General features: G+C 43.6%; 1 protein-coding gene across 3 annotated transcripts in view; it reads right to left on the reverse strand.

The window, feature by feature from the left end:
- WDR59 (WD repeat domain 59) overlaps positions 1-19,553 on the reverse strand; it is a 122,274-nt gene that overhangs the window by 33,879 nt on the left and 68,842 nt on the right. For all 3 annotated transcript variants that reach the window (XM_073015574.1, XM_007993624.3, XM_073015575.1), the window contains 7 exons: positions 14,978-15,057; positions 13,189-13,321; positions 12,932-13,056; positions 9,964-10,128; positions 8,173-8,268; positions 7,853-8,009; positions 7,259-7,328 (listed from right to left, as the gene is read on the reverse strand). In XM_073015574.1, coding sequence (XP_072871675.1) covers positions 7,259-7,328; positions 7,853-8,009; positions 8,173-8,268; positions 9,964-10,128; positions 12,932-13,056; positions 13,189-13,321; positions 14,978-15,057 — 826 coding nt within the window. The remainder of the gene's footprint in view (positions 1-7,258; positions 7,329-7,852; positions 8,010-8,172; positions 8,269-9,963; positions 10,129-12,931; positions 13,057-13,188; positions 13,322-14,977; positions 15,058-19,553) is intronic.

Genomic DNA, 19,553 nt, shown 5'->3' on the forward strand with positions numbered 1-19,553 from the left:
TTTCAGAGGGACTTAATCTTCCCAGCAACTATAGGTGGTGGGTGCTACGATCATCCCATGTTACTGTTGAAGGAACTGAAGCTGAAGTTGAGATAACTTGCCCAAGGTCATAAAATGACAGGGCCAAAATTTGGATCTGAACACGTTGGCTCTGAAGTCCATATTCGTATCTGCTACACTAGATTGCCTATAAAGAAAAACTTTTTTTAAAGCACAGAAAAACAATGACTAGACAGAAACATGTTCTGTTGTTAAACATGATTATCTCCAAAACAGGGAAAAGGCAAAGAAGGGCTTTCACATTGTAATTTAAAACTTCCAGGCCGGGCATGACGGCTCATGCCTTTAATCCCAGCACTTTGGGAGGCTGAGACAGGTGGACTGCTTGAGCTCAGGAGTTTGAGACCGGCCTGGCAACACTGCAAAACGCTATCTCTAAAAAAATATATAAAAATTAGCTGGGCATGGTGGTGCATGCCTGTAGTCCCAGCTACTTGGGAGGCAGAGGCAGGAGGATCACTTAAGCCAGGAGGTAAGGGCTGCAATGAGCTATGATCATGCCACTGCACTCCAGCCTGGGTGACAGAGCCAGATCCTATCTTAAAAAAAAAAAAAAAATTTTGTTTGTGTTTTCCCAATGTACTACTTACATAATGTTAAAAAATTACACATTGTTTGGAAATATCAGAAGTGGCATATTAAAGTTGTGAAACTACAGATGGTCTTTTTGTTATTTTTCCAGTTTTATTTAATGTTAAATTGAAAAATAAAATAATCAAAAACAAATAATAAATAATATGCTAGCAATAGGGGAAAGGCATATTTAAAAACAATTTGCCTTGTTTTGACAATAGCTTTTATCAATCTACTTCTTCTAATGGTTTGGTAATAACTGTACAGCAGAAATCTCAGCTTTCTTGCAACTTAATTGACTTCAATCTTTCTCAAATAAGTCTTGTAATAAGAGTTTACTGGGGGGGCGGAGCAAGATGGCCGAATAGGAACAGCTCCAGTCTCCAACTCCCAGCGCGAGCGACACAGAAGACCGTGATTTCTGCATTTTCAACTGAGGTACTGGGTTCATCTCACTGGGGAGTGCCAGACGATCGGTGCTGGTCAGCTGCTGCAGCCCGACCAGTGAGAGCTGAAGCAGGGCGAGGCATTGCCTCACCTGGAAAGCGCAAGGGGGAAGGGAATCCCTTTTCCTAGCCAGGGGAACTGAGACACACAACACCTGGAAAATCGGGTAACTCCCACCCCAAAACTGTGCTTTAAGCAAACAGGCACACCAGGAGATCATATCCCACACCTGGCCGGGAGGGTCCCACACCCACGGAGCCTCCCTCACTGCTAGCACAGCAGTCTGTGATCTACCGGCAAGGCAGCAGCAAGGCTGGGGGAGGGGCGCCCGCCATTGCTGAGGCTTAAGTAGGTAAACAAAGCTGCTGGGAAGCTCGAACTGGGTGGAGCTCACAGCAGCTCAAGGAAACCTGCCTGTCTCTGTAGACTCCACCTCTGGGGACAGGGCACAGTAAATAATAACAAACGCAGCAGCTCTGCAGACGCAAACGACTCTGTCTGACAGCTTTGAAGAGAGCAGTGGATCTCCCAACACAGAGGTTGAGATCTGAGAAGGGACAGACTCCCTGCTCAAGTGGGTCCCTGACCCCTGAGTAGCCTAACTGGGAGACATCCCCCACTAGGGGCAGTCTGACACCCCACACCTCACAGGGTGGAGTACACCCCTGAGAGGAAGCTTCCAAAGCAAGATTCAGACAGGTACACTCGCTGTTCAGAAATATTCTATCTTCTGCAGCCTCTGCTGCTGATACCCAGGCAAACAGGGTCTGGAGTGGACCTCAAGCAATCTCCTACAGCTACAACCTACAGCTGAGGATCCTGACTGTTAGAAGGAAAGCTATCAAACAGGAAGGACACCTACACCAAAACCCCATCAGTACATCACCATCATCAAAGACCAGAGGCAGATAAAACCACAAAGATGGGGAAAAAGCAGGGCAGAAAAGCTGGGAATTCAAAAAATAAGAGCGCATCTCCCCCGGCAAAGGAGCGCAGCTCATCGCCAGCAACGGATCAAAGCTGGACGGAGAATGACTTCGACGAGATGAGAGAAGAAGGCTTCAGTCCATCAAATTTCTCAGAGCTAAAGGAGGAATTACGTACCCAGCGCAAAGAAACTAAAAATCTTGAAAAAAAAGTGGAAGAATTGATGGCTAGAGTAATTAATGCAGAGAAGCTCACAAACGAAATGAAAGAGACGAAAACCATGGCACGAGAAATACGTGACAAATGCACAAGCTTCAGTAACCGACTCGATCAACTGGAAGAAAGAATGTCAGCGATGGAGGATCAAATGAATGAAATGAAGCGAGAAGAGAAACCAAAAGAAAAAAGAAGAAAAAGAAATGAACAAAGCCTGCAAGAAGTATGGGATTATGTAAAAAGACCAAATCTACGTCTGATTGGGGTGCCTGAAAGTGAGGGGGAAAATGGAACCAAGTTGGAAAACACTCTTCAGGATATCATCCAGGAGAACTTCCCCAACCTAGTAGGGCAGGCCAACATTCAAATCCAGGAAATACAGAGAACGCCACAAAGATACTCCTCGAGAAGAGCAACTCCAAGACACATAATTGCCAGATTCACCAAAGTTGAAATGAAGGAAAAAATCTTAAGGGCAGCCAGAGAGAAAGGTCGGGTTACCCACAAAGGGAAGCCCATCAGACTAACAGCAGATCTCTCGGCAGAAACTCTTCAAGCCAGAAGAGAGTGGGGGCCAATATTCAACATTCTTAAAGAAAAGAATTTTAAACCCAGGATTTTATATCCAGCCAAACTAAGTTTCATAAGTGAAGGAGAAATAAAATCCTTTACAGATAAGCAAATGCTTAGGGATTTTGTCACCACTAGGCCTGCCTTACAAGAGACCCTGAAGGAAGCACTAAATATGGAAAGGAACAACCGGTACCAGCCATTGCAAAAACATGCCAAAATGTAAAGACCATCAAGGCTAGGAAGAAACTGCATCAACTAACGAGCAAAATAACCAGTTAATATCATAATGGCAGGATCAAGTTCACACATAACAATCTTAACCTTAAATGTAAATGGACTAAATGCTCCAATTAAAAGACACAGACTGGCAAACTGGATAAAGAGTCAAGACCCATCAGTCTGCTGTATTCAGGAGATCCATCTCACGCGCAGAGACATACATAGGCTCAAAATAAAGGGATGGAGGAAGATTTACCAAGCAAATGGAGAACAAAAAAAAGCGGGGGTTGCAATACTAGTCTCTGATAAAACAGACTTTAAACCATCAAAGATCAAAAGAGACAAAGAAGGCCATTACATAATGGTAAAGGGATCAATTCAACAGGAAGAGCTAACTATCCTAAATATATATGCACCCAATACAGGAGCACCCAGATTCATAAAGCAAGTCCTTAGAGACTTACAAAGAGACTTAGACTCCCATACAATAATAATGGGAGACTTCAACACTCCACTGTCAACATTAGACAGATCAACGAGACAGAAAGTTAACAAGGATATCCAGGAATTGAACTCATCTCTGCAGCAAGCAGACCTAATAGACATCTATAGAACTCTCCACCCCAAATCAACAGAATATACATTCTTCTCAGCACCACATCGTACTTACTCCAAAATTGACCACGTAATTGGAAGTAAAGCACTCCTCAGCAAATGTATAAGAACAGAAATTATAACAAACTGTCTCTCAGACCACAGTGCAATCAAATTAGAACTCAGGACTAAGAAACTCAATCAAAACCGCTCAACTACATGGAAACTGAACAACCTGCTCCTGAACGACTACTGGGTACATAACGAAATGAAGGCAGAAATAAAGATGTTCTTTGAAACCAATGAGAACAAAGATACAACATACCAGAATCTCTGGGACACATTTAAAGCAGTGTGTAGAGGGAAATTTATAGCACTAAATGCCCACAAGAGAAAGCAGGAAAGATCTAAAATTGACACTCTAACAGCGCAATTAAAAGAACTAGAGAAGCAAGAGCAAACACACTCGAAAGCTAGCAGAAGGCAAGAAATAACTAAAATCAGAGCAGAACTGAAGGAGATAGAGACACAAAAAACCATCCAAAAAATCAATGAATCCAGGAGTTGGTTTTTTGAAAAGATCAACAAAATTGACAGACCACTAGCAAGACTAATAAAGAAGAAAAGAGAGAAGAATCAAATCGACGCAATTAAAAATGATAAAGGGGATATCACCACCGACCCCACAGAAATACAAACTACCATCAGAGAATACTATAAACACCTCTACGCAAATAAACTGGAAAATCTAGAAGAAATGGATAATTTCCTGGACACTTACACTCTTCCAAGACTAAACCAGGAAGAAGTTGAATCCCTGAATAGACCAATAGTAGGCTCTGAAATTGAGGCAATAATTAATAGCCTACCAACCAAAAAAAGTCCAGGACCAGATGGATTCACAGCTGAATTCTACCAGAGGTACAAGGAGGAGCTGGTACCATTCCTTCTGAAACTATTCCAATCAATAGAAAAAGAGGGAATCCTCCCTAACTCATTTTATGAGGCCAACATCATCCTGATACCAAAGCCTGGCAGAGACACAACAAAAAAAGAGAATTTTAGACCAATATCCCTGATGAACATCGATGCAAAAATCCTCAATAAAATACTGGCAAACCGGATTCAGCAGCACATCAAAAAGCTTATCCACCATGATCAAGTGGGCTTCATCCCTGGGATGCAAGGCTGGTTCAACATTCGCAAATCAATAAACATAATCCAACATATAAACAGAACCAAAGACAAGAACCACATGATTATCTCAATAGATGCAGAAAAGGCTTTTGACAAAATTCAACAGCCCTTCATGCTAAAAACGCTCAATAAATTCGGTATTGATGGAACGTACCTCAAAATCATAAGAGCTATTTATGACAAACCCACAGCCAATATCATACTGAATGGGCAAAAACTGGAAAAATTCCCTTTGAAAACTGGCACAAGACAGGGATGCCCTCTCTCACCACTCCTATTCAACATAGTGTTGGAAGTTCTGGCTAGGGCAATCAGGCAAGAGAAAGAAATCAAGGGGATTCAGTTAGGAAAAGAAGAAGTCAAATTGTCCCTGTTTGCAGACGACATGATTGTATATTTAGAAAACCCCATTGTCTCAGCCCAAAATCTCCTTAAGCTGATAAGCAACTTCAGCAAAGTCTCAGGATACAAAATTAATGTGCAAAAATCACAAGCATTCTTATACACCAGTGACAGTCAAACAGAGAGCCAAATCAGGAATGAACTTCCATTCACAATTGCTTCAAAGAGAATAAAATACCTAGGAATCCAACTTACAAGGGATGTAAAGGACCTCTTCAAGGAGAACTACAAACCACTGCTCAGTGAAATCAAAGAGGACACAAACAAATGGAAGAACATACCATGCTCATGGATAGGAAGAATCAATATCGTGAAAATGGCCATACTGCCCAAGGTAATTTATAGATTCAATGCCATCCCCATCAAGCTACCAATGAGCTTCTTCACAGAATTGGAAAAAACTGCTTTAAAGTTCATATGGAACCAAAAAACAGCCCGCATCTCCAAGACAATCCTAAGTCAAAAGAACAAAGCTGGAGGCATCACGCTACCTGACTTCAAACTATACTACAAGGCTACAGTAACCAAAACAGCATGGTACTGGTACCAAAACAGAGATATAGACCAATGGAACAGAACAGAGTCCTCAGAAATAATACCACACATCTACAGCCCTCTGATCTTTGACAAACCTGAGAGAAACAAGAAATGGGGAAAGGATTCCCTATTTAATAAATGGTGCTGGGAAAATTGGCTAGCCATAAGTAGAAAGCTGAAACTGGATCCTTTCCTTACTCCTTATACGAAAATTAATTCAAGATGGATTAGAGACTTAAATGTTAGACCTAATACCATAAAAATCCTAGAGGAAAACCTAGGTAGTACCATTCAGGACATAGGCATGGGCAAAGACTTCATGTCTAAAACACCAAAAGCAATGGCAGCAAAAGCCAAAATTGACAAATGGGATCTCATTAAACTAAAGAGCTTCTGCACAGCAAAAGAAACTACCATCAGAGTGAACAGGCAACCTACAGAATGGGAGAAAATTTTTGCAATCTACTCATCCGACAAAGGGCTAATATCCAGAACCTACAAAGAACTCAAACAAATTTACAAGAAAAAAACAAACAACCCCATCCAAAAGTGGGCAAAGGATATGAACAGACATTTCTCAAAAGAAGACATTCATACAGCCAACAGACACATGAAAAAATGCTCATCATCACTGGCCATCAGAGAAATGCAAATCAAAACCACAATGAGATACCATCTCACACCAGTTAGAATGGCGATCATTCAAAAGTCAGGAAACAACAGGTGCTGGAGAGGATGTGGAGAAATACGAACACTTTTACACTGTTGGTGGGATTGTAAACTAGTTCAACCATTATGGAAAACAGTATGGCGATTCCTCAAGGATCTAGAACTAGATGTACCATATGACCCAGCCATCCCATTACTAGGTATATACCCAAAGGATTATAAATTATGCTGCTATAAAGACACATGCACACGTATGTTTATTGCAGCACTATTCACAATAGCAAAGACTTGGAATCAACCCAAATGTCCATCAGTGACAGACTGGATTAAGAAAATGTGGCACATATACACCATGGAATACTATGCAGCCATAAAAAAGGATGAGTTTGTGTCCTTTGTAGGGACATGGATGCAGCTGGAAACCATCATTCTTAGCAAACTATCACAAGAACAGAAAACCAAACACCGCATGTTCTCACTCATAGGTGGGAACTGAACAATGAGATCACTTGGACTCGGGAAGGGGAACATCACACACCGGGGCCTATCATGGGGAGGGGGGAGGGGGGAGGGATTGCATTGGGAGTTATACCTTATGTAAATGACGGGTTGATGGGTGCAGCACACCAACATGGCACAAGTATACATATGTAGCAAACCTGCACATTGTGCACATGTACCCTACAACTTGAAGTTTAATAATAATAAATAAATAAAAAAAAAAAAAAGAGTTTACTGAAGAACTAAAACGCATTGTCCAAAGACAAACTCCGTGGTCTTTCCCAGTCTCTGGCCACTTCTGGCCACGGGAACGTAGAGTGGCTTCTGCATCTCCGGCACTCACCTCGGAGTGGGCTCTGTGGGAGACACCGCCCGATGCATCGTCATGGGCCTTGTGAAATACACCAGGTAACCTAAAGAAGAAGACATCACATGAGCCATCAGTGTCAACAAGCTGGACGTGGGAAATCCTGAGGCAGGACTGGCCAGTCTTTCTTCTATCTCTGTACACCTGAGGGTAAGACACATTTTCATAAGCTGCAAGACTCATGACTGTGGTGACCCTTACCAAGAACAAAGGTCAGCACTCCAGAGTCCAGGAGAGAGGATGTAGGTGGACGGGGCAGAGTCATCAGCGGGACTGTAAGCCTCCCTACCAGGGGACTGTCCCCTGCTAAGAATCAGGGCTCTGAGTAAAGACTCAAACCCAAGCTCATCAGAAGGAAGAAAGTTAAGACCACCATTCTGGTGCACACTCTTAGGATAAGTCCAGAGACACTGACTGGGCCTCATACCCTGCCACGCTACTATGAAAGTCTCGTTGGAGTTCTCTGGGAGTAAAAGCAAATGTTTGTTGCCGAAGATGTTTATACAGAATCTATGACATTCTTAGCTGCTCCCTCTCAAAATCTAGAATCAGAGAACCAAAGAGACCCACCTGCTCCACAGAACCTGGCCCCAGAAGTCCTAGGAAAGGGAATGTTGGCATCCTGGTATGACCCGTAGGCCGTGGTCACACGAGCAAAAGTCGGTAACGGGGGTGTGACGGAGTTGGGGAGCGCAAACGGATTGCTGGAAGCACTGTCTTCCTGGTTCTGAAATTTAAAATTCCATAAGCTAAAACCACAACCTGTCTTAAAGCTGAATTACAAAATAAGCACCCAGCATGAAAAAAACAGAAAGCCCATGATTTTAGGGAGAAAGAAATGAAACAAAACACCAAAGCATAAGTTGGTACAACAGTTTCATGCTTCCCACCACAAAGGACTCGAGGCAGGAGACGAGCTGGCGCAGGCAGGGCTCCAGGCAGCTCTGGCCGCGCTTCACTTTCTGCAGGGCCGTGTCCTTCAGGATCTAGAAAAGGCCCAAAACACAGTCAAGAAGAGGAACACATTTCTCTGATAGGCTATTCTTTTTTTTTTTTTTTTTTGAGATGGAATCTGTTCTTTGTTGCCCAGGCTGGAGTGTAGTGGTACGATCTCGGTTCATTGCAACCTCTGCCTCCCGTGTTCAAGTGATTCTCCTGCCTCAGCCTACTGAGTAGCTGGGAATACAGGCATGCGCCACCACGCCTGGCTACTTTTTGTATTTTTAGTAGAGATGGGGTTTCACCATGTTGCCCAGGCTGGTCTTGAACGCCTGACCTCAGGTGATCCATGCGCCTCAGCCTCCCAAAGTGCTGAGATTACAGGAGTGAGCCAACGCACTGGGAAAAGGTCTGATTTTTCACAAAAAAAAAAATTTGCAATCTAATCGTATCATTTTATACTAATAGAAAAATCTATCTTTTTTGTATGTCCAAACTAGGCAACGACATATTCAGATTCCAAGTTTAACATGCCAAATATCACAAGATTTGAGTTACTGGCATTTCAGAGATCCTTAAGCCACTTGAAAATGTCCTGGTTCCATGTGATACCCCAACAAAGTGTAACAATCAAGTGTCCACGACCCAAACCGGGCAAAATATGAGCAACATTCAGGTTGGCCTGAGTTTGTCAAAAAACTTCAGTCCCTTTACTTGTGACACTGCTCAAACTGAACAAGGGGTATGAAGAAGCTCATGAGGCTTTGTCATGGAGATTCCACCTGATTTGCTCTGGATGAACTGACACATCAAGTCTCTGAATCTGCAGAATTAAACACTGATGTCAGGCTGTGGCACCTCCATCTGGACACCCACTGTGCAGCTAGCCAGCCTACCTCTAGGATAACACCAACTCCTTCTATGGGATAAAACTTTTTTTATGACCTTACACATGACTTTTTCTTTTTTCTTTTTTTTTTTTTTTAATTCTTTTTTTTGAGACGGAGTCTCGCTCTGTCACCCAGGCTGGAGTGCAGTGGCCGGATCTCGGCTCACAGCAAGCTCCGCCTCCCGGGTTCACGCTATTCTCCTGCCTCAGCCTCCCAAGTAGCTGGGACTACAGACGCCTGCCACCTCGCCTGGCTAGTTTTTTTTTGTATTTTTTAGTAGAGACGGGGTTTCACCATGTTAGCCAGGATGGTCTCGATCTCCTGACCTCGTGATCTGCCAGTCTCGGCCTCCCAAAGTGCTGGGATTACAGGCTTGAGCCACCGCGCCCGGCCACATGTTTTTTTCTAATTGTAAAATATCTTTTAGCTTCAGAATACATCTTGCTTGTTGTTTCCACATAAACGAAAATGGACTGCAGTGCTCTTAACCTGGGCTCCTAAATGAAACTGGATTGCAAATCTCATAACCTGAGATGAATGCATAACGTTAATGAGATCTGTGGACAGATTATATGCAATTCACATATTTATAGGCAGTATTTCTCAAACCATATGCAATCATTGTGTAGATTTTTCTGAGGAAGGCCATGACCCAAAAAAGGTTAAGAACCACCGCTCTTATGTTTTCTACACAAAGTAAATGGCAAGTGCAGAGGTTACGTTGCTAACACTAGTGTGTGTATGAAACAGATGACTTCTGAATCTCATCTACTAGAGTTTTCAGTCTTCTTTCCTACTCAGTCTAGACAATGATGCAGAACAGCAGGAGAATTTGGGAACCCAGACCCCTACCTTTAGCAGCTTAGCTTTCATGGTGGACGTGATGGTTGTGGGGTTAATAAACTGGAAGGAAGGGGCGGCGTTGTTTGGATACTGAGCAGGGAACTTCACCAGCATCTTGACGCGATGGTTGCTGCAGTGCACGGACACTGTGCAGCTCCTGTCTGCCGCATCCATCTGCAAGAGACAAATCCACAATGGCTTTGCAAACAAACCACAAAGTGTCTTTCAATGCACGTGCATTTAACTGAACGCTCCATGTTCCTAGTAATTGGGTGAAGGGAAAGACTCTACAAAGACAAATTTGTGTGGAAGACAATTCATTTTCAAAAAGATTCTTAAATTTTCACATCAGATTATTAAATTTTCATACCAATGGAATAAGCTACAAGTTTTTTTTTCTTTGACACAGGGTCTCACTCTGTCGCCCAGGCTGGAGTGCAGTGTGGCACGATCTCAGCTCACTGCAACCTCCACCTTCTGGGTTCAAGTGATTCTCCCACCTCCTACCTCCCAAATACTGGGAATACAGGCAGGCGCCACCATGCCCAGGGAATCTTTGTTTTTGTTTTTTGGTTTTTTTGTTTTGTTTTGGTAGAGATGGAGTTTCGCCATGTTGGCCAGGCCAGTCTCAAACTCCTGACCTCAAGTGATCCGCCCACCTTGGCCTCCTAAAGTGCTGGGATTCCAGGCGTGAGCCACTGTAAAGTTCAAAGTATTCTGACTTTAACGAAGCTTCCTCCCAAAGTTGTGGGGTAGACTGAAACTTGTTATATTTTCTTTGAGATGGGAAAATAAAGCAGGAAGAAGTTAAACACCAGACTCAACTTAAAAAGTGCTACTGGGAAAATCCACAGGAGAAGAAAGTAGACGTGGCATTGCCGGGGGCTGGGGGAAGGGGAAATAGGGAAGGACTGCTCATGAGTATGCGGGTTCTTCTGGGAATGATGAAAATGTTCTGGAATCACACAATGGTAATGGCTGCACAACTTTGTGAACATACCCACAACCGCCAGATTATTCACTTTAAAAACGGGAATTCTGGCTGGGCGTGGTGGCTGATACCCGTAATCCCAGTACTTTGGGAGGCCAGGGTGGGCAGATCATCTGAGATCAGGAGTTCAAGACCAACCTGGCCGACATGGCAAAAACCCCATCTCTACTAAAAATACAAAAAACAATTAGCTGAGTGTGGTGGTGTACGCCCATAATCCCAGCTATCTGGGAGGCTGAGGCAGGAGAATCGCTTGAACCCAGGAGGCAGAGGTTGCAGTGAGTCATGATAGTGCCATTGCACTCCAGCCTGGGTGGAAAGAGCAAGACTCCACCTCAAAAAAAAACCCAAAAAGATTAATTTTATAGTATGTGAATTATATCTCAATAATTTTTTAAAGTACTCTCAAAGAAAGGAATCAAGATCTTCAACTAGATCACTAGGAATCCACACTGTCCTCAAATGCGACAAAGGGAGTATACACTGACTTGATATAGATCACTAATTAAGCAAAGAATCTTTTATATCTTTCGATTTCTTGTGCTGCCAACTAGAGACAGCAGCTGGAGTAAAGGGACGAGAACCACATGTGGGAAATCTGGAGACTCGGATTCACATGTTATTTCTTCCACAAATACCTGCTGACCTTGGACATTTCTTCTCTTGATGTCTGTTTCCTCAGCTGTAAAGTGAGGCTAAAACCACTTAGAGCAGACTTTTTTTTTTTTTTTTTTTTTTTGAGACAGAGTCTCGCTCTGTTGCCAGGCTGGAGTGCAGTGGCGCAATCTTGGCTCACTGCAAGCTCTGCCTCCCGGGTTCAAGCGATTCTCCTGCCTCAGCCTTGCAAATAGCTGGGATTACAGGCGCACGCCACTACGCCCAGCTAATTTTTGTATTTTTAGTAGAGACGGGGTTTCACCACGTTGGTCAAGATGGTGTCGATCTCTTGACCTCGTGATCCACCTATCTCAGCCTCCCAAAGTGCTTACAGGTGTGAGCCACCACACCCGGCCAGCAGACTTGTTTTAAAGGCCACATGAGATAGTTATGTAACAGCACATATTTGGGTAAAGGAAAAACTAATCAAGCTTTAAAACTCCTTTCTGGAGAGATACTCAATTTTCTAACGCAAAGACTTTCAATACTTGCCCCCACAAAAAGAGTAAATGTTCCACAGGCTAAGCGAACCAAGAAGTTTTGGTCGCCTTCTTACTATGAATCGAAATCACCAGGAAATGGCCAGCCTGAGGGAAGATGGCAGAGCACAGCACAGAGAGTGCCCTGGAGGGGCTGGAGGTTTGGCTTCCCAAGGCAACTCTGCCCCTAACTTCAGCAGCAACTCCTGCCAAATTACTAACCCTCCTGGGCCTAAGTATCTTCCTCTATAGTAAAATGAGATGCTGGAGCATCAAAGGAGGAGCTAAGGCACACAAGCGTCAGGTTCTCCTTTGGCTCATCTTAGGCGAAAAGAATAGGGTTACAAACAAAGTCTGCATTTATTTATTTATTTATTTATTTATTTATTTATTTATTTAGAGACAGAGTCTTGCTCTGTCACCCAGGCTGGAGGACAGTGGTGCGATCTTGGCTCACTGCAATCTCTGCTTCTCAAGTTCAAGTGATTCCTGTGCCTCAGCCTCTCGAGTAGTTGGAACTACAGGTGCCCGCCACCACATCTGGCTAAGTTTTTTTTTTTTTTTTTTTGCATTTTTAGTAGAGACGGGGTTTCACCATGTTGGCCAGGCTGGTCTCAAACTCCTGGCTTCCTGGTTTCAAGTGATCTGCCCATCTCAGCCTCCCAAAGTGCTGGGATTACAGGTGTAAGCCACCGCGCCTGGCCAGAAAACCCAGGAAATAAAAAAGCAAGCAGAGAGAGTTCTGTTAAAGCTGCGAAGTTATTTGCTAACCGAAATCGCGGCTGAAATGGTTCCCTCTCCCACAAACTGCCATCAGCAAACATGAGATACAGTTGATTAAACTAAGTACCTCCACATTGACATTCCGGATTTGTACATTGATCAGGGAGAATTCCTGCTGCAAGGTCTGAGGCAGCCCCAATTGATCTGATTTCCTCTCTTCCAGGAGATTTCTAGGGGGATCTTCCTTTAGGGCTAGCAGGAGAGAAAAGTTCAATGTTGGAAAGCATTTTTGAAAATGAATCAGAGAATAGGTCTGGGGTATCTGCCACAACTCTACAATGCGTAGAGTGGCACCTCACCTGAGACATCAGTTTGACAAATTACCTTCTTCCTCCCCATGGCTTGCATTGTGCTGGTGATCTGTATCTTCAGTGTGCAGGGTCTTCTCGGGTTCCGGCAGAAGGGAAATACTCTCAATGAACTCATCGACACCATCTAATATGTCATTTGCACAAAGCTGCAACAAAGGGTAGAAGATGTAGTTCTAGAGAAGTCAGTGGAAATGATCGTCATGTCTGATTAAAGAGTTCTGACTTAAAAATGGGAATGGCAAAGGATGGAGACGTGTCAGCCAAGAGCTGACATAATCAAAATAGATTTTACCCACTGCCAACTCTCCCTGGTTAAAGACTCAGGATAATAGACTCTATTATTCAGCCCTGGAAACTTTTTGTCATGTTTGGAGTTTATGCAAGCCTCAGAAAAAAAAGTAATTTAAACTCCAATCCTTGATGGAGTTATTCAGCTAATCCAGGAGCAAAAATACCATAACCGGCCAGGCGTGGTGGCTCATACCTGTAATCCCAGTACTTTGGAAGGCCGAGGTGGGCGGATCACCTGAGGTTAGGAGTTTGAGACCAGCCTGACCAGCAGGGTGAAACCCCGTCTCTACTAAAAAGACAAAAATTAGCCAGGCATGGTGGTGGACGCCTGTAATCCCAGCTACTTGGGAGGATGAGGCAGGAGAATCACTTGAACCCAGGAGGCAGAGGTTGCAGTGAACAAAGATCACGTGGCTGCACTCCAGCCTGGGCAACAGAGAGACACTCCGTCCCAAAAAAAAAAAAAAAAAATCATAACCTCAAGGCATTTTGGTGCAAATTGTACCTTTCGGAGAAAACAGATTGAAAATGCAATAAAGTAATGAGATTTGACCAAATTGCTCACGAGTGACTTCATACTAAGCAGTGTTGAAATTTTTATCCAGTATTTTCTATTCATTCTGTGCAAAGCAGTGTGCCAAGTGCTGTGGGAGATCCAAGACAAGTGAGACACCTTCCCACTGTCAAGAAATTTAGCCATCAAATGAGGAGAGGACAGAGCCCTGGGATAAGGCAGAGAAGAGCAAGGGCCAACAAAGCAGCTCATACCGGGTACTACCGTGGTTCATGTAAGAAACAGACATCATTTATCGGGAACAAGTGACGAACAGCTTCATAGAAGCGGTGTTGTTGGCGGATGTAGAAGCCTCTAAGCATTTGCAGAGTACAAGGTGGGCTTCTTAGTCCATTAAGAAGAGAAAGAAATGAAGCCCACAGGGCACATGATCAGGGAGCTACCCATACTACCTTATGCTAGAATAAGGGAGGGAAAGACATTTAGAGGCTCTCTGGCCTTAAAGTGCTGAATACTGAAGTTGGTTCTTAAAGACCTCAAAGCCTAGATGTGGTACACACCAGCCACTCAGCCAACCAGTAAGTACGTATTAAATGTCTATCCTGCCGGGCACGGTGGCTCACACCAGTGATCCCAGCACTTTGGGAGGCTGAGGCAGGTGGATCACTTGAGGTCAGGAGTTCGAGACCAGCCTGGCCAACTTGGTGAAACCCTGTCTCTACTAAAAATACAAAAATTAACCAAGTGTGGTGGTGGGCACCTGTAATCCCAGCTTCTCGGGAGGCTGAGGCACAAGAATTGCTTGAATCCAGGAGGCAGGGGTTATAGTGAGCCAAGATCATGCCACTGCACTCCAGCCTGGGAGATTGAGTGAGACTCAGTCTCAAAAACAAAACAAAAAAAAGTTTATCTTGTAACCTCTAATTTCCACAAATCCTGAATCTTATATTTTTGGTGGATCCAGGTACATTTCTCCACAATAGCACTGAATACATACCCTCTGCATTTGGGAATCTACCCGCCACATTCGCAAGGTCTGATCGCGGGACCACGTCACCAGTTGATAGTCCTTGGACCCTAGAAATCACCAAATAAGAATCCTGGAAATTCTTCTGGATTCAACATACATTTTGCTACAGGTTGAAATGGAGTGAGATTCATCCGTCCGTTCAACAAATATCTACTGAACATCTCTGAAATGCCAGGCACTATTCTAGGTACTGGGACTAGATCATGAATAAAATAATTTCTATCTTTATAGATCTTGCATTCCAGTGGTAGAAAGAGACAAATAAATATCTGATAAAACATCTGGTATAAAAAATAACACAAGATAAGAGGACAGAGATTGACGGTGGAACCATTTTTAGACAGAACTCCCCAAGGAAATGACATTTGAGCAGAAACTTAAATGAAGTGAAATACTAACTGGCAAATTAGCAGGTAAAGAGCGATGCTGGGATTTAATGTGACACTAACCTTTCACCTCTGCAAATGTTCCTCCTTTTACATGCTCTCAAGGAGGTGGAGATGAACATATTTTTGCAAAATGGGTTGTTTCAAAAGCATCACAGCATCTTACCATTCAAAAGAATTTTTTGGTAAAGTGATGCATCTCTTTGTGAAATGAATAATCATTCCTTAATGTTCTTACTTGACTGAATCATATTTTCATCTTAAGTCTGGTCAAAGGGATTATCCTGAAAAGGTTCAGGGTGCTTTATGAAATAACTTCTTGGAAGATCAGGACATTTGCACATAATTTTGCAGTACCTAGAATCTCCTTCACAGCCACCTTCACAGAGCAAAGAATTTAGAAATAATTTCATCCAATTTCTTAACTTAATGGATGGGGAAACTGAGGCAAGAGAATATGATCTGTGCAAGGTCACAGGGTGAGTTGGTTCCTTCTTTGCGTCACCACCTTCAACCAAAACTTCACTCCTCAATATTTCATATATCACTAGGCATGGCCAGCCAGAGAGCAACTATTCTGAACCACGGCTTGTTACAAGTGCCACCATCTTGCCTCATGTCCACATCAACAATCTTCTGACCCTACATCTGGCTTCTCTTCATGCCCCTGACTTTGAGGAAAAGGTGCCTAATTCCTTTCTAAAGGTTATAAATTAACTCAACCCCTCGACCTGTGCCTCCCCAGCTGGTCCCAAGGGGTCCTTTGCTTCCCCGACTCCCTTGTATCTTCTCCCTGCCTTCCAACAGAGAGGGCAGCAGCCTCTCCCAATTGGCTAATTCTATGCCTTGCCTTTGAGGGTAACTTCATTCCCTAAACCGGTTCCTGCTGCCCCTGTTTATGCCACCCTATGATCTGGCTTCTCTCCTCAATTCGCTTTTGGAAAGCCTTTTTTTTTTTTTTAATTTTTTGTATTTTGAGATAGGGTCTCACTCTGTCACCCAGGCTGGAGTGCAGTGATGCAATCTCGGCCCACTGCAACAACCTCTGCCTCCTGGTTCAGGCAATTCTCCTGCCTCAGCCTCCCGAGTGGCTGAGATTACAGGCAGACGCTACCACACCTGGCTAATTTTTTTTTTTTTTTAACATATTTTGGTAGAGATGGGATTTCACCATGTTGGCCAGGCTGGTCTCGAACTCCTGGCCTCAAGTGATCAACCTGCCTTGGCCACCCAAAGTCCTGGGATTATAGGCGTGAGCCACTACCTGGCCTGGAACTACTTTCTTAATGATTATATGGCTTCCGATTTGGTCAGTTAACTGCTTTTCTCTTACTCTACATTTTGATCTGTCAGCAACACCTGAAACCAAGGACTACTGCTTCCCTCAGGAGACATCTTTGTCCCCTGGCCACAGCATCCTGACTCACTTCCTACCTCTTTGAGAAATCCTTCCCCACAGTAAAATCAAAGCATGAAGTGGTCCAATAAAACTTGATGACTACTACCAGCCTGGGCAACATGGTGAAACCCATCGCTACAAAAACACAAAAAATTAGGTGGCGTGGTGGCACACTCCTGTAGTGCCAGCTACTCAGGTGGCTGAAGTGGAAGTACTGCTTGAGCCCAAGAGGTCGAGGCTGCAGTGAGCCATGTTTGTGCCACACTGCACTCTAGCCTGGGTGACACAGTGGGACCCTCCTTCAAAAAAAAAAAAAAAAATTGATGACGAAGACATGGCAGTAAAAGTAAACTGGAACAACCTTCGGTTGAGAAAGAAGTAAAATACAGATGGTTCCCAACTTACAATGGTTCAACTTAACAATTTTTTGACTTTATGATGGCGTGAAACTGTCACAATTTTAACATAATGCACAGTATTCAATAAAGTATATGAGATATTCAGTACTTTTTAAAATAAAATAGGCTTTGTATTAGAGGATTTAGCCCAAACGTAGGCCGATGGAAGTGTTCTGAGCATGTTTAAGGTAGGCTACTTAAGCTATGATGTTCAGTGGGTTAGGTGGGTAAAATATGTTTGGTTTTTTTTTTTTTCCTTTTGAGATAGTCTCGCTCTGTCTCCAGGCTGGAGTGCAGTAGCACAATCTCAGCTGACTGAAACCTCTGCCTCCCGGGTTCAGGAGATTCTCCTGCCTCAGCCTCCCGAGTACCTGGGAGTACAGGCACGCACTACCACACCTGGCTCATTTTTGTATTTTTAGTAGAGATGGGGTTTTGCCATGTTGGCCAAGCTGGTCTTGAACTCCTGGCCTCAAGTGATCCACCCACCTCAACCTCCCAAAGTACTGAGATTACAGGTGTAAGCCATGGTGCCCGGCCTAAAATAAATTTTCTACTTATGATATTTTCAACTTACAATGGGTTTATCAGGACATAACCCCATCATAAGGAACATCTGAATAAAAACACATGCATAATTAGATTTGTAAAAGGTTCAGAAACAGGCAAACCTAAACTACCTTTAGGGATTCAGAAATAGGCAGTGAAACCACACAGGAAAAATCCAGCAATGATTATCATAAGCATTAGGGGAGTAGGGCTCTCAGGGAAGGAGGGGGTTATGATCAGGAAGCTTTGGGGCTCCTGGCATCGTTTTCTTTCTTGACCTGCATGGTAATTACATAGATTTTCACTTTATAATTATTTGTTGCACTATACATGTTCCATGTAATTTTCAAATACGTGATGTATTTCACAGTAAAAAAATTTTTTTTTAATTTAAACTTTTATTTTAGATTCGGGGTTCATGTGCAGGTTTGTCACACATGTGACTCGTGTCACAGGGGTTTGCTGTACAGATTATTTCATCACCCAGGTACTAAGCCTAGTACCCAACAGTTATTTTTTTCTGATCCTCTCCCCACTCCACCTTCCGTCCTCAAGTAGGCCCCAGTGTTTATTATTCCCCTCTTTCACAGTTAAAACAACAAAAAAAAAGTTAAATAGTAACTTGTACTCAAAATTTTGCTACTGGCCAGGCAGTTCCATTTCACACAACTCACCCCATCAGCTTAAAGACAACATGAGTAACTAAAAATGGGTTCCTAAAAACTTTATTTCCATCTAAAACTACCGGTCAACCCCTCCCGCTAGACTGAGGAAATCACATCATCTGTTTTGTTTTCTTGTTGTTTTTTTTCTGAGACAGTATCTTGCTCTGTTTCCCAGGCTGGAGTGCAATGGCGCGATCTCAGCTCAATGCAACCTCTGCCTGAGGGTTCAAGTCATTCTCCTGCCTCAGCCTCCCAGGTAGCTGGGACTATAGGCATGTGCCACTAGGCCTGGCTAATTTTTTTTGTATTTTTAGTAGAGATGGGGTTTCACCATGCTGCCAGGTTGGTCTCGAACTCCTGACCTCAAGTTATCCACCCGCCTTGGCCTCCCAAAGTGCTAGGATTATAGACGTGAGCCACCACGCCTGGCCACATCATCTGTTTTCTATGGCAAAATGCAAGAGATTAAGTTCAAAGCCAAAACCCATGCATGCAATTGGTGGGATAAACATCAGGCAGCCTCATGTTTCTAGAAGCAAGAGAGATTTTGGAAATATGCATAGGGAAGTTAACAGGATGATCAAAAGAGTATCTTTTTTTTTTTTTTTTTTGAGACAGATTCTCACTCTGTCACCCAGGCTGGAGTGCAGTGGCGCATCTCGGCTCACTGCAAGTTCCGCCTCCCGGGTTCACGCCATTCTCCTGCCTCAGCCTCCCGAGTAGCTGGGACTACAGGCGCCCACCATTACACCCAGCTAATTTTTTGTATTTTTAGTAGAGATGGGGTTTCATCGTGTTAGCCAGGATGGTCGCGATCTCCTGACCTCATGATCCGCCCGTCTCGGCCTCCCAAAGTGCTGGGATTACAGGTGTGAGCCACCGCGCCCGGCCAAAAGAGTCTCTTTAATAAATATTCTGGAAGAACTTTATGAGAGTCACAGACAAGCTGGGACAGAAGATGACTGCTCTAATCCCAGGTCCACTAGAGACCTTTCCGGGGACCCTGGACAAGTCACATCACTCCACCGGCCTGGCTTCCCATATGCAACATGAAAACACCAACAAATAAACTTGTATTCTGTCAAACACTTAGAGATCATGGCAAAACGATCGCAAGAAAAGACAGGCTGTATCTAAACTTGCATG

The sequence above is a fragment of the Chlorocebus sabaeus genome, chromosome 5 (genome assembly GCF_047675955.1).
Source record: "Chlorocebus sabaeus isolate Y175 chromosome 5, mChlSab1.0.hap1, whole genome shotgun sequence".
Lineage (NCBI taxonomy): Eukaryota > Metazoa > Chordata > Mammalia > Primates > Cercopithecidae > Chlorocebus > Chlorocebus sabaeus.